We start from the raw sequence: 12,968 nt of genomic DNA on the forward strand, positions 1-12,968 counted from the left end.
TTTTCTTGGAAGTAGATCTATTACTTTGTACAGAAACTGCGGATATTGGCCCTGCTTTGCCGTTGTCCAGATTTACGCGAACGTGGAGTTCATGTCTTCTCGGATGTTATAATCTGTAACTGCAGCCAATCAAGTCGGTGACATATAACTCATGCAAGTCTAAAGGTTGAGACGCTCCGAAAAACGCGCAGCCTAAATTTAGCGCAATGCCAGATTCATTAATCAAGAAGTATTTAAGAAGCTAAGTCCCCCTTACTTGAAGTCTCTAATCATATTCCATCTTGCACATCCCTCATTCACCAACCAACAGTCCATATCTGTCAGACACGATGCAGTTGCCGCTCTGCCTTGCAGTTGCTGCCACCTGTTTGGCCAGCGTTATTCTCGCGCATCCCGGGGAACATCATGATGATGCCCTTGTCAAGCGCAAGTTGAACATGCAAGAAGCTCGGGCTACTCACGGCAACCGTGCTCTCGCTAAGTGTGCTCGCTCTCAGGCCTACCGTTCGTTTCGTGCGCGAAACATCGAACGTCGCGAGTTGAAAGCCCTAGGAATTCGTCAGGAACGCGGCCTCAGTGACAGCAAGTTCTCCTTCTCTTATTCTTACTACAAGGTATGAAATGAACATACTACTAACTGAAAATTTGCAGAGACCAACGTCCACTTTCGTCGAACCTCAGATGACATGGAGAAATGGGCCGCTGTTGAGCACAACAAGACTGGAAAAATTACTCCGTTCGGTAATGTTTTTGACACAGAAACCACCTGTATACTGGCTCCTGTCATCACCGATGGCCCGTACTATGTTTGGGGCGAGTTGATTCGCCAAAATGTTGTCGAGAAGAAGTACTCTCGAGGTGTCCCAATGTATCTTGAGATCCAATACATCGACGTGGACACCTGCCAGCCTCTTCCAGATCTCTACGTGGATATATGGAATGCAAATGCTACTGGAGTGTATAGGTACGTCTCTTCAATTATTTATGATCTGATGCTAGTTTCTCTGACTCGAATTTTATTTCAGTGGTATCTCGGAAAGTGGCAACTACGCCGCTGCAGGGTGGAACAGCACTTACTTGCGAGGCATTCAGCCGACTGACAGTGACGGAGTCGCAGCGTTTGACACTATCATTCCCGGCCATTATTCCGGTCGAGCCACCCATACCCATCTGCTTGTCCACACCAACGCCACAATTCTTGCGAATGGTACACTCCAAATCAACTCCGGTTCAATCACTCATAACGGACAATTGTTCTACGACGACGCCCTTCGATCTGCTGTCGAGGCGTCGAATCCTTACAACACCAACACGATTGCGGTTACCAGCAATGAAGAAGACCAGTGGTTGCCAGAGCAGGCAACTTCGAGTTATGATCCATTTATTCGCTATGTCTATTTGGGCGATGATATTTCGGATGGCATTTTCGCATGGAAGGAAATTGGTATCAATTCCACTGCGGATTACACCAACGATTCGGACTACGCCATTGCTGCTTACCTTGGAGCTAATGGGGGCTACGAAAATGAGGGTGCTCACGCGTTCTCGGGCGGTGGCTCCTCGTGAAGGACTCGAGTATTGGACCATGTTCATTCATCACGATAGAATATGTTATTATATGTGAAATACTGTGGGTAAATTTTGGCCAATTAGCAGTATTAATACGAGATCATCTCAACACAAGCCACAATCAATACTCAAAAGAAACTTCAGTTCCTGAATAAATGGTACCGGTGGGTTATCTCGCGATTAGTGTTGCCAGTGGTTAAATTTGAAATAAAGGGATACCGTAAAGAGATGCCAAGATACATTTTCATGCTGAAAGGTAGCTTTCCTAATTTCTCCTCCTGCTTTTGGGACGAAAAAAGTAAAGTGTCGTCTAGACAGGGATCGCCCGGGAGCTATTCCCCATTCAAGACCTCAGACTCACCGGATCTACTCTGCGGCTAGTCTCGTTAAGAGCCGAGAAGGCCTTCATACCTAGTTCTCATAGCTGCTAGTATCGGAAGATCTTGGAACAACATGGACCGAGGGATCTCTTCCCGGTCCAAGTACGATCCGCGATTTCATGTGACATACGGGTCATATTGGGGTTAATTCGATACATTTGTATAAAATTTTTCACTTCGACGTCTTCCAGACAACGCCTGAGTTCTGAACATGATTTGTGTCATCCTGGACCCCGGGCACCAATCATTCAAATAGTTCAAAGTTCTATATTCAGTGCGATATCTTTTCGGTTGATCTATGCTATATGAAGCCCCCAAGTATTAACAATATGTACTAGAACAAATCATACCATGTAAACCAAAAGGCTTTCAAGGTAAAGAATATAAAACCACAAGCTCAATCCATCGAACTCCACGAACGGCCGATAGCTACAGAGTACACACCTCAACCTCCTAAGACGGTCCAACCCATGATGCCAACCCAGCCCGCCACGAAAAGCACTGTTAGAATGCCAGCACCGGCTCGATCGCCAGAAGTAACTTTTGTCGTAGTCTTAACCGTACTCGTGTCATTCTGACCAGCAGTAGCGTCACTGGTACTGTTTCCACCCGTTGTTGAAGTAACAGGGGCAGCATTGCTGAAAGCAATCATATTGGCGACAAAGATATTAGTGGCGCTGATTTCCTCTTCCATGCCAATCCAGCCATCATATTCCGACTTGTACCAGCGGACGCCACAAGTATTGTTACTGTGACCGGTGCAAGATAAAGCAGCTGCTGTAGCGGATGTTTGCAGCTTTGGCAGAATGGTATCATAGAGTGACGGGACAATCAAGGCTGTGAAGGAGAGCCAAGAAGAGACAAGTCCCTTAAAGAGAATTTCGTTGTCGTTGCACGCCTCAGAGGGCTCACAGACGACTTCTTCTAAAATTCCACCGTTGCTGTCCGGGGCAAAATGGGTGAATGTTTTTGTCAATAAGCCTGAGACCGCCGTTTCCCATGTCGTCTGCTCTGTGCCGTTTGTCTATATCAAATTAGAATTGGAGTAAGTGAATGATGAATCCCAACTTACGTAGTTGTACATATAGGCGGCACCCATCAGATACGTGCCGTAGTTATATGACCACTGTGTGTTTCCCTGGCTTGTGCAGCCGTCCTCCATAGCTGTCGAGTCGGCAACATTCCAGGTGGAGTTACTTAGGAGTGGAGTGGTCACTGACCAATCCCAGATCTTGCGAGCCCATGTGCCGTAAGTCTCATCTCCTGTGTAACGGTAGAGTCGTGCAGCTAGTTGAAATAATCCACCGTTGGCGATGGAGTTCTTCATCGTATAACCAGACTCCCACCACCAGATCTGCCAGCGCATGCCGCCCGAGCAAGTGGTAGTATCCCAACGCTCGATCTGGGTGTTAAAGACACCCTGGGCAAGTGCAAGCCAAGAGTATCCAGTAGAAGAATCAGCAAACTTGACTTCAGCAGCAGTGATAGCTGCAAGACCCCAAAACATTTGATCGTCATTTCCCTTGAGTAATGATTAGCAAATTGGAATTCGCATCAGTGGGCGACTAGATCTCTCACCAGGTAACTACTATAGTTTGCAGGCATATAGTCTCCATCACCAGCTTGCCACTCTAATCCGACTCGCAACTCATCATTATAGGAAGTATCACCCGTGAAATGCCAGTATTGGAGCAAAGCTAAGAAAAGAGCAGCTCCTTCCCACCATTTACTCGCAAAGGCACCAGGAATGTGACCTGTTTCGTTGCCTTTGTAGTAGGTCATCATAGCATAGGCGCTGGTACCAGCAGCATCTTTGATAGACTCTGTAAACGGGGGTCAGTATTCAGTTTTTCAGACCACTATGCAAGGCATGCGGATCCCGGCGGATAGCACGCGCTTTCACATACGTTCATCGCTGATATCCAAAGTAATCGCATTTACTCTATTGGAAAGGAGTAGCGTGACTAACGCGCCCTTCAACGAAAGCCAGTTCCCCCAGAAACGCATCGCGAACGCGAGCAATCAGCTTCCAGAAGCAGAACTGAGCTGTTTGGTATACAATGCACGGGGATTATCAACATGTAAACCGTAGTGAACCTTGGCACTATTGATCGTAGGAGCCAAGAGCGATCATTGATCACAGATGGCCTCGAAAAAAACCTCCTTTAAAAAGAAGGACATGAAATCGGGCCACCGGGAAAAGGGTAATTAATTATAGCAGCGCTAATACATTACTGTCAGGAGTGGAACCCACTATTTGGTTTAGGAGGCTACAGTATTAAATGTCACTTTTTCGGTCTAGCGTTATCTCCGATAGAAAGCCCGGCGCTAGCGTCGTCATTTTAAGAAGAGCGGAATTCCGTGGGAGCTACATAAGCGAGGAAGTGGTCCAATGGGTGAGTGCGATTGAGATTTTGTGTGTGAACGGCGCGGAAGCATGCATTAACGAGGGAAATGAACCACCCCACTACGAGCCGTGGGTCCCATCCATGATTGTTGTTAGAGTTTATCGACACCAGCAAGGAGAGATGATCAGATCAGTGAAGTAGTAAATAGATCTGCAAAGAGGAGAGTGCTCGTTTTTGAGGGGGGAGAAAAGGCGCAAAAAGGTAAGCTTCTCGCCTTAGGGACCCACTAGGTCATGTGATGCCGGACGGATCCGAGTCAAAAACCCCTTCCAAGGGCTCGAGATAACCAGACCCAGACCCCTTTTGTGAGACCCTTTTCCGTCCCTGAGAGCACGTGTTGAAACGGTCACGATTGAGAGCCTTCAAATGCTAGGTATATCTGTGATACGATCTGATACCTGTTATGATCCAGCTAGCGCCCAGCCTCCAAGACAAATAAAGTAGACGGCAGTCATATGCCGGGCTTGTTTGCAGCGTTAATTTTCTAGGCATTAATGTTCTAGGCCATACGGGCCTGACACGAAGCTAATTTTACGATTTTATTTACTCCGTACTCGTATTGAAATACTGAAATATGGTTAAAAGGGGCTCAGGGGAAGGCTAACCACAATGAGTATAGCGTGTTCTTCCAGAGACAGAATCTTATGATTCCAAGGTTTTCTGTGTTTAAGGCTGGAATCGATCGCGGTCTATTTTGTGCCTAAAATTATTTGACTGCGCATTTAAAAAATCGGCCTGAACCATGGATATCTGTATTCCATACCAAGGTTCTTTTCTCCTTGCAACAATATTTGTCAAGCTATTCTACTTTAGACTAAACATTATAATATGTCATTTTATCCGGGCATCTTACAGAAAGACAAATCCTGATCTCTCGCGATGTACGAAAGAAATTCTCAAGCTGCATAGATATATTTAAGTTATTTCTTGTCATTGGGAGATAGTGATCGTCCCCACCCCAGGGCTGAAGAAATTATAATGCGGGGTAAAACCGTCAGGACTGCTCAACAGCTAGAGAACCCAAAACATTAAGTTCACCCAAGCCCTGAAGGACCTCAGAAATAAGGCATTCAATCATCTGGATGATAAATCACGGTTCACGGGCTCTCGAGCCTCCGGAAATCCCCCAGTGCCAACTCTATGCCAATGTGGGGAAGCACATGAGGGGTAGGTGCGCACGCCTCTGCCGAACACAGTCACTGAAGTCTGCAAACCATTTCATAAGACACGAGATAACAAAGCGCAGCATAATTCCAAGAAACCCACCTTAATCGCGAAATCGTAAATCACAAAGCTCTATGTCTCCAAAACGCAGCGTGGTTGTCACTGGTAGGATATAATACACAATGCCCATCGCGCCAGAGTCCGCCACTGACACAGTATCTAGGAGGGGCATCAGGCATAGGACTGGGAATAACGAAGCACCTCATCCAAGATGCAAATACACATATAACTATTATAGATGTCAACTCCCAAACCGGCGCACAAACACTTGCCCAACTTCGAGCAGAGTTCCCGTCCGCAGGGGTTTCGTTCGAAGTATGCGACGTTTCGTATTGGGAGAGTCAAGCAGCGGCCTTTGAGAAAATCTTCACAGAGCAGGGTCGGATTGATATCGTATTTGCCAACGCTGGCATTACGGAGAAGGGTAGTTTGCTGCCGCGTGATGCTGCTAAGGATGGACCCGTGAAGCCAAATTTGGCTACTTTGAACGTGAACCTTGTTGGGGTTATCTATTGTGAGTGGTCATGCGAATACCCATTTGTTTGGGGAGGCTTCAGGCTAATGACCGGATTAGCGGTGCAACTTGCCATTCACTATATGTCTAGGAACTCATCCGGAAATGGCCAGGGTTCAAAGGGACTTATCTGCTGCACTGCCTCGAATGCGGGGTTATATCCCTTTCCTATGGCGCCTATGTATGCAGCTACAAAGCATGGTGTAATTGGATTGGTACGTTCGCTAGCTCGAATATTGATTCCTGAGGGCATTCGTATTAATGCCTTGGCTCCTGCCGTTATTGGTGAGTTTTTCTCTCCATTTTGAATCCGGTTCGATGATGAAAGGCTTCTAATCTTTACAGAAACGAATATCGCACCCAGTTCGGATTTGTTCAAGTCTATGGTGCTTACGCCTATGTCCACTGTATCCAAAGCCGTGGCGCAGTTCGTGGATGATGAATCCTTGACAGGGAAGGTCGCGGAGCTGCATGGGGAGCATGTTACTCTTGCAGAACCGCCGGCGTATGTGGATGAGGATACTGGGAAGAACATTGAGACGTTTTGGAATCTTGGGTATGCCTGAGATTTTTGCTTGGACTAGTGATAGACCAAGTACCAAAACTCAATTTGAGACAAAGGAATTTATCGATCAGCTATGGCCATCCAATGTTTGATACCATGTAGAAACGCAAAAACCTGTAGGTGACAGTGGTATAATTATAGGTATATATATATAAAAATGTAGAATAGTTCATCTTGTCAGTGAACCATAGAATGTGATCATCCAGGATATCAAAGTACTTGATCAACGCCTCCTCTAACCCCTTATAATTACCACCAAAACACCAGGAATGATCAAAGCACTTAAAAGACAGTGAAAAGCGATTCAAGGAAGACTTAGAGAGTAAGAGTATAACCGGCCAGCCGAAAAAAGAGACTACTCTGTCTCATCCTGTAACAAAACCTTTAACTTCTCCAACTTATCCTCGCAGCTCACCTCCATCTCCATAAGAACATCGACAGCATCCTTTTTAGTAACGAGTAGGTGTGAGACGAGCCAGAAATTGTAACTGTTCTTGTAGAAACCCATTGAAGCCCATTCGTCGTTCGAGGTTTGACTGCGCAATGCAAACCAGTAATCACGCCAGCGATTCAGGGCTATCATAATAGAAGATAGAAGCGAGTCTTCGGGGATTGTGCTCTTGCCGTTGGACGAGTTCTGATGCAATTGTATGACTTCACCGTGGCGTCCTAGGAATCCAACAAGCATCATGTGGGTATTTATGAAAGCAAATAGAACTGGGTCGGATGCGTTAGCATAAGTTCATTGTAGACGATGTGATATTTGCATACCGTGAATGAGCATGAACATGTCGAGAACAGTCAGATCCATCGAGTCTGGGGTCTGCACATGAGAATCTTGCGGCCGGGCAAACAGATTTTGGAACGCTTCGTATAATGTGAGATTGCGAGAAAGACGGAAGTTTGGTTCTGCGAATGGATGCTCGGCTTGAAAGATAGATTGTTCACAGGGGAAGTCGTTTTCCATTTCGGAAGTTGTAAGACGGTAGGGGTAGTTTTGATAGAAGTAAAATGCGCAGTCCATTAATGAAACAATGGAAATAGCCCTGTTGCTATGTTAGAACAGTGCTGTCTGCGCTCAAGTTCGGGATACTCACCGAATGCGGCATTCTGTCTGGATCCAAAGTGTTTCGTTTGATTGTTCATGCGGCATATGTCGGCACTTTATGAGACGAAGGCGTCGAGCCACCTTGCTCACAATTAGCATCATATACCTCCAATATAGGAATGAAACTCACTTTCACAACTTCGCCGAAGCGATTCTCCATCGCGCGGGCCCGAGCTGTTTGATTCCCTGCCCAGTATTGAGCTGCAACCATGATGAACCCGGCTAGGAAGTTTTGAAATTTGACCCAATCGTCTCCCTCATCAACAGTGGTCCGATTTCCTAGAAATATACTCGCAATCTCGCTTTCGGCCGAGTAGACTTGACTGGAATAAATAAACATCTCGGCGAAGTCAAGGACTCGTTTGGCCACGAATACCTCCCTTTGGTCGGTGCTATACATGGCCCCCATGAAAACCACCGCGGCCAGTAGCGGCAAAGACACCGTCTCTGGGTCGAAAGAAGGTAAATGAATCATAGGGCAGCTGGGTTGCCAGAACTTGAAGTATAATGCAGCGAATTTCCTTATGCGCGCGGTCGTCAAAAGGAAATTGAGGTTCGCTGATATCTCTTCTTGACCCTTGCTATCCAATGGAACGGTCCATGCTCGAGCTAGTATCGATTGAACGAGGGCCATAGCAAATGGGCGCTCTGGCTCAAAGACAGCTTGATCGGGGATTATTGTTGAGTGGGAATCTTGTGTGGAAGGAAGCCCTGCCGGGAGGGCATGCCCTGTGTATGGGTCCTCGACGGGCTTCTGCTCACCGAATGATGTGTTGAAGAAATCGAGGAATGAATTAGGGAAATATTGCATGGTGGACGGGTCGGGGTCCGCCGTGGCTGGGGTATACGCCGGTCGGTTGCCTGGCACATCGTATGGGAACACTCCACCTGTATCCTCCTGTGCCTCTTGTTCTTTGAGAATGAGGTTGCGAGCTCGGTCGTTGCGTGGGGGGAGGCGAAAGTGCTCCGTGAAGCTATCAAGCCCCGCATTCAGGAGAAACTTGATCGACCCACGGTCAGATTGTTCAGCGTACGTCTCGGTTGTGGTTGTCGGCGATCCTGCATGTCATAAGCTACTTGGTCCAGGCTGAAATATCTCGTATCATACCTTCATCTAAACCAGGATGTTGCGATCGGCCGATCCGTTCATTGTTACAGTCAAGGCCCCGTTTCACGCACGCTCCGCAGGGACTCTGACCATCGCAGCGTAATTTCATGGAGGTACACTAAGCGCGAAAAACAATTAGCAGGGTAGGTAGGCCTCTTCGTGCGCAATGGTTGCTTACCGAAAGACATGCATGGCGACGACGACCCCTCTGGCCGGTCTCGGGGATCTGGCGATCCCCCCGTTGGGCGCACTCCGCATAGTGGTCGCGAAGATTATCACTAAAGAATAAGGGTGTGAGATGAGAAAATTCCGAGAATTTTCGCGCACGTACCATCGAGCAAACGCCTCATTGCAGAAGACGCAGGAGTATGGCTTCTGGCCGGAATCTGCCCAGGCATAAGCGAGCTGGTCAGGATGCAGGAAACAATACATACGTCTTAAATGGTGCCTTTTCAAGTGATCAATGCGTGTGAAGCCCCGCTGACAGATCGTGCAGCGAAAATGCTTCTCGGCGGGCTTCATGGTTGTCCATCGGGGAGGAGATCTGGGGTATTGGGAGAGAGAGTGATTGAGTCTGGGGAGGAAAAGGTGCAGGTCTGTCTGGTATTGGTATTGCGGGCTGAAGTACCTCGTGCGCGAGTTAAATGCGGTGAGTGTACGCGGTTTTGATACAAAGGCCCGTATGGTACGGTAATATGCATGATATCATCACGAACTTAATCCAGCTGCGACATGAATTAAACGCGTAGGTTAATCATTGTCTTATAATCCATGGAAAACTATGATGAATCAGCTACATTGGTCATACACAGGATGCATTAACCTTGCTCAAAGGTCCATTGTATCGCAAAACTAAGTTTCTCATTCCAAGTAGTTGTACATTCATTGCTTCACTATTATATATTTTACCTCCCGATGTCCTCGGATCTTTTATCCGGTGATACAAGCTGACTGTCTGTCGTACAGCGGTAATTTTCTCCGACAATTGACAGGTCAATTGAACTTTGCTCCAAAATACCTTAGCCACACCATTCATCTTCTGCTCATCAAAAAGTCTCATTTCAGAGTATATAGACGACCGGACGATGTCATCATCCATAATATACAGGATGCGGACCAGGATATTGAACTGTTTGAGAGGCTTTAGCGAAGAGAAAGGAATAAACCCATAGAAATGGCGGTAGGACAAGTCAGCTTACATGCCAAGGAATGATTATAATCCTTCATCCCATCGATCTAGACACCACGCGGTCGTTGTTGATAATTCAAGGCTGAGTTGAACGATAATTCCACCTTCGGGTCGTCCCGTAGCACCTCGCGAAAGTTAAAGCAGGATGACTGCCAACTTGCAGTCGTTCCTCTTTGTTCTCGTGTGCGAGATCAGCCATTGCTTGACTACATTCTGGCGAGTCCATGTTGCTATCTACTTTATTTGTTGTTCTGACTGATTGATTTGGCCAGAATGGTACCATGGGTGTCAATTGCGCCATTACATACCACGAGACATATGAGCCCGTTCGTCTCGAGCGGAACGTCCCAAATGCACTTGAAGACTTTACACTCGATGTTTATCCAGCATGACGTTCCTTACTAAGGAAGTTGAATGTGGCCGCAAGAGAAATCGCATTCCTTTTGAAATGAATATCGCTATATACAAAACATGGGTTGTCGTATCTACGTGAGACTTACTCTGCCCCATTCTGTACCGCCGGGGTTGGAAAGTCGATCTGGTCATCATCCAAGTAATCAACGTTAATCTTCTTGTACTTCTCATTTTCAGTCCACCCATCACCAATCCAGCCCATCGGGTTATCATTAAGATATTCGTACTGATAGTCTTCCCAACGAGGATTGGAGAATACCTTCATAGAGTGAATCGACGAGCCTAACGTAGCACAATCAGCCAGCCAATCACAAGCTTGCAAGATAAAGAAACGCGAATACTCACCAGGCCAGACACCCGTCACGCGTCCTTCCTCTTTTCCACCCTTATACCAACTGCGACATTTACTACTGTAAACAGTATTCTTGAAATAGTCATCGCAGTACCGAGTAAACCGCTTCACAGACTCAGGGCGCACACTCATAGACCGAATATTATCACGCTGAATCTTGCGTAAGCACTCGGCGAAATATTCAATCTCTTTCTCAAACAGCATGATAAGGTTTCCTTCACCCAGACCTGAATTCGGCCCGAAGCAAATGAAATAGTTCGGGAAACCGTCCGTCGCGATTGAGAGATAGGTTTCGGGAGATGCCTTCCACCGCTCGGCGAGAGATAGTCCGTTAACTCCTGTGATGGGGAATCGGGGTGTGTAGCTGGTATCGAAGCCAGTTGCACAAACAATCATATCGACGGGTCGGTGCTGACCATCTGCGGTGATGACACCGGTCTCGTCGACCTTGACAATCTCGGACTTGATGATGTCCACTCTCGGGTCTGTCAATGCTTCGAGGTAGCCCGGACCGGGGGTGAGACGACGGCAGGTTGGTGGGAAAGATGGAACGAGTTCATCTAGTAGCTCGGGCTTGTTTGCTAGGCGTCGCTTCATGTTCTCGGTGAAAAATGGGATGGCGCCCAATTGCATGGGTGTGCCATTGAGAGTGGCTTCATGGACAGACTGCAAGTGGAGCTCAACCTCTGTATTCTAGTTAGAGGCAGCCATTTCGGGGGAAGCATGTGGCCTTGCCTTTGCGAAATTTCAACAATGCTGCAGGGTCATTCTTGAATTTTTCAAGCTCCTCGGGAGAAAACGAATCTGGAAAACATTAGTGCTTATTCCGTATGCAAGATCAAACACGCACAGTTATCACCACTTATACCGCGCCGATCAAGGACTTCTCTAGCATATGCTGGAGCTATCCAGGTACGACTGCGGACGTAGTGATCGATATGTGCTACCTTTGGCAAGGTTCCGGGTACGACCTGGATGCCACTAGAGCCATTTCCAATGACGGCGATGTTTTGACCCTATTCAACGGATCAGATGCCATGCCATAAAGTGTAGATAGATCAACATACTGTATAATCATATTCTGTATCCCAATCGGCGGTGTGCATTATTTTGCCTTTAAAGTCATGAATGCCCGGGATACTCGGCCATTTCCAGTTGTTCAAGCAGCCGGTGGCTTGGACCAAGATATCGCATTGATCTTGGTACTTTGAGCCACTATCAACATCTTCGAGCTTCAACAATTTGTTAGACCTTGCCTAATCCTGGTAGGGTAATCCTCGCTCACCTCTAATCTCCATTTAGCATCTTTCTCGTCCCAGTGTGCTCCCAATACTTGTTGCTTTAGCTTCATGAACTTCCGACAGCCATACTTATGCACGACTCGCTTCCAATATTCATGGATCTCGGGAGCGGGTGCGTAGAATGCGGACCACTCTTTGTTGGGCTCGAAGCTTGCTTGATAGGTGTGGGCTGGAACATCTGCAGAATCAAAAATTAGCATCAGGTCCCAGAGGGTCCTAAAATTGGAAGCAGAATAACGTACCGCATGCGCAACCAGGATATTTGTTTTCCAACCAAGTACCCCCAATATCGGGGTTCTTGTCATATATGCACAAGTCAAGGTTGGGAACCCTCTGGATGAATCGAATACAAGACAAGATTCCTGTAATGCCAGCGCCAATCACAACAACCCTTAAAGGTCGGCTTTCATCCACTGAGCGATTCTCAACAACGGACGCGGGGGTGTCAACCGGCACAGTAACGACCGTCGGGCCATTCACGACTCGAGAGCGTGTCATAGTGATATGAAATCAATAGAAGAGATCTGAATAGAGAATGGTAAAATGATTTCCAGAAGATCGCCAAAGCCCGGGGCATTTTGCTCCTCTTAAGCCTCTCAATTAATCATCGATGGGCAAACTCCAGCTCCGAGGCTATCGCCAACTAAAGTTTCATGGAAACCAATAAGTTCCGCCCCCCAAATCTTAAACTGGGTCCAACTACCAATTTTAGTGGAATATAGTTCATTGCCACTGGTTTCTATGGCTAGATCGGCAAAACCCCTCTATTTCCCTAGTTTAATGTACGCTGAATGGACCCGGCATACTGGCAATGCCCCACTTCCGCGCAAATTATT

The 12,968-nt window shown here is 47.0% G+C and overlaps 5 protein-coding genes across 5 annotated transcripts; 2 read left to right on the forward strand and 3 right to left on the reverse strand.

The window, feature by feature from the left end:
* Positions 1–329: 329 nt before the first annotated feature.
* On the forward strand, positions 330–1,566 carry N7503_000490 (intradiol ring-cleavage dioxygenase; the record flags this gene model as incomplete). The annotated part of the gene is made up of 3 exons (XM_057060051.1): positions 330–614; positions 654–964; positions 1,026–1,566. The coding sequence occupies 3 exons, from the start codon at positions 330–332 to the stop codon at positions 1,564–1,566; spliced, it is 1,137 nt and encodes a 378-aa protein (XP_056926974.1).
* An 828-nt stretch (positions 1,567–2,394) lies between these two features.
* Positions 2,395–3,956, reverse strand: N7503_000491 (glycoside hydrolase family 76 protein; the record flags this gene model as incomplete). Its single annotated transcript, XM_057060052.1, has 4 exons — positions 2,395–2,973; positions 3,022–3,471; positions 3,528–3,772; positions 3,857–3,956. 4 exons carry the CDS (start codon positions 3,954–3,956, stop codon positions 2,395–2,397), a joined length of 1,374 nt encoding a protein of 457 aa, XP_056926975.1.
* A 1,699-nt stretch (positions 3,957–5,655) lies between these two features.
* Positions 5,656–6,661, forward strand: N7503_000492 (putative short chain dehydrogenase/reductase; the record flags this gene model as incomplete). The annotated part of the gene is made up of 4 exons (XM_057060053.1): positions 5,656–5,686; positions 5,820–6,095; positions 6,156–6,380; positions 6,441–6,661. 4 exons carry the CDS (start codon positions 5,656–5,658, stop codon positions 6,659–6,661), a joined length of 753 nt encoding a protein of 250 aa, XP_056926976.1.
* A 354-nt stretch (positions 6,662–7,015) lies between these two features.
* N7503_000493 (uncharacterized protein) lies at positions 7,016–9,398 on the reverse strand (the record flags this gene model as incomplete). Its single annotated transcript, XM_057060054.1, has 8 exons — positions 7,016–7,377; positions 7,432–7,706; positions 7,758–7,849; positions 7,899–8,827; positions 8,877–8,994; positions 9,055–9,154; positions 9,208–9,262; positions 9,311–9,398. 8 exons carry the CDS (start codon positions 9,396–9,398, stop codon positions 7,016–7,018), a joined length of 2,019 nt encoding a protein of 672 aa, XP_056926977.1.
* Positions 9,399–10,561: 1,163 nt separating this feature from the next.
* N7503_000494 (flavin-containing monooxygenase) lies at positions 10,562–12,630 on the reverse strand (the record flags this gene model as incomplete). The annotated part of the gene is made up of 5 exons (XM_057060055.1): positions 10,562–11,517; positions 11,700–11,847; positions 11,899–12,063; positions 12,117–12,310; positions 12,375–12,630. The coding sequence occupies 5 exons, from the start codon at positions 12,628–12,630 to the stop codon at positions 10,562–10,564; spliced, it is 1,719 nt and encodes a 572-aa protein (XP_056926978.1).
* Between the last annotated feature and the right edge of the window lie 338 nt (positions 12,631–12,968).

Source organism: Penicillium pulvis (assembly GCF_028828015.1).
Source record: "Penicillium pulvis strain IBT 33274 chromosome Unknown contig_10_segment0_segment0, whole genome shotgun sequence".
NCBI classification, from domain to species: Eukaryota; Fungi; Ascomycota; class Eurotiomycetes; order Eurotiales; family Aspergillaceae; genus Penicillium; species Penicillium pulvis.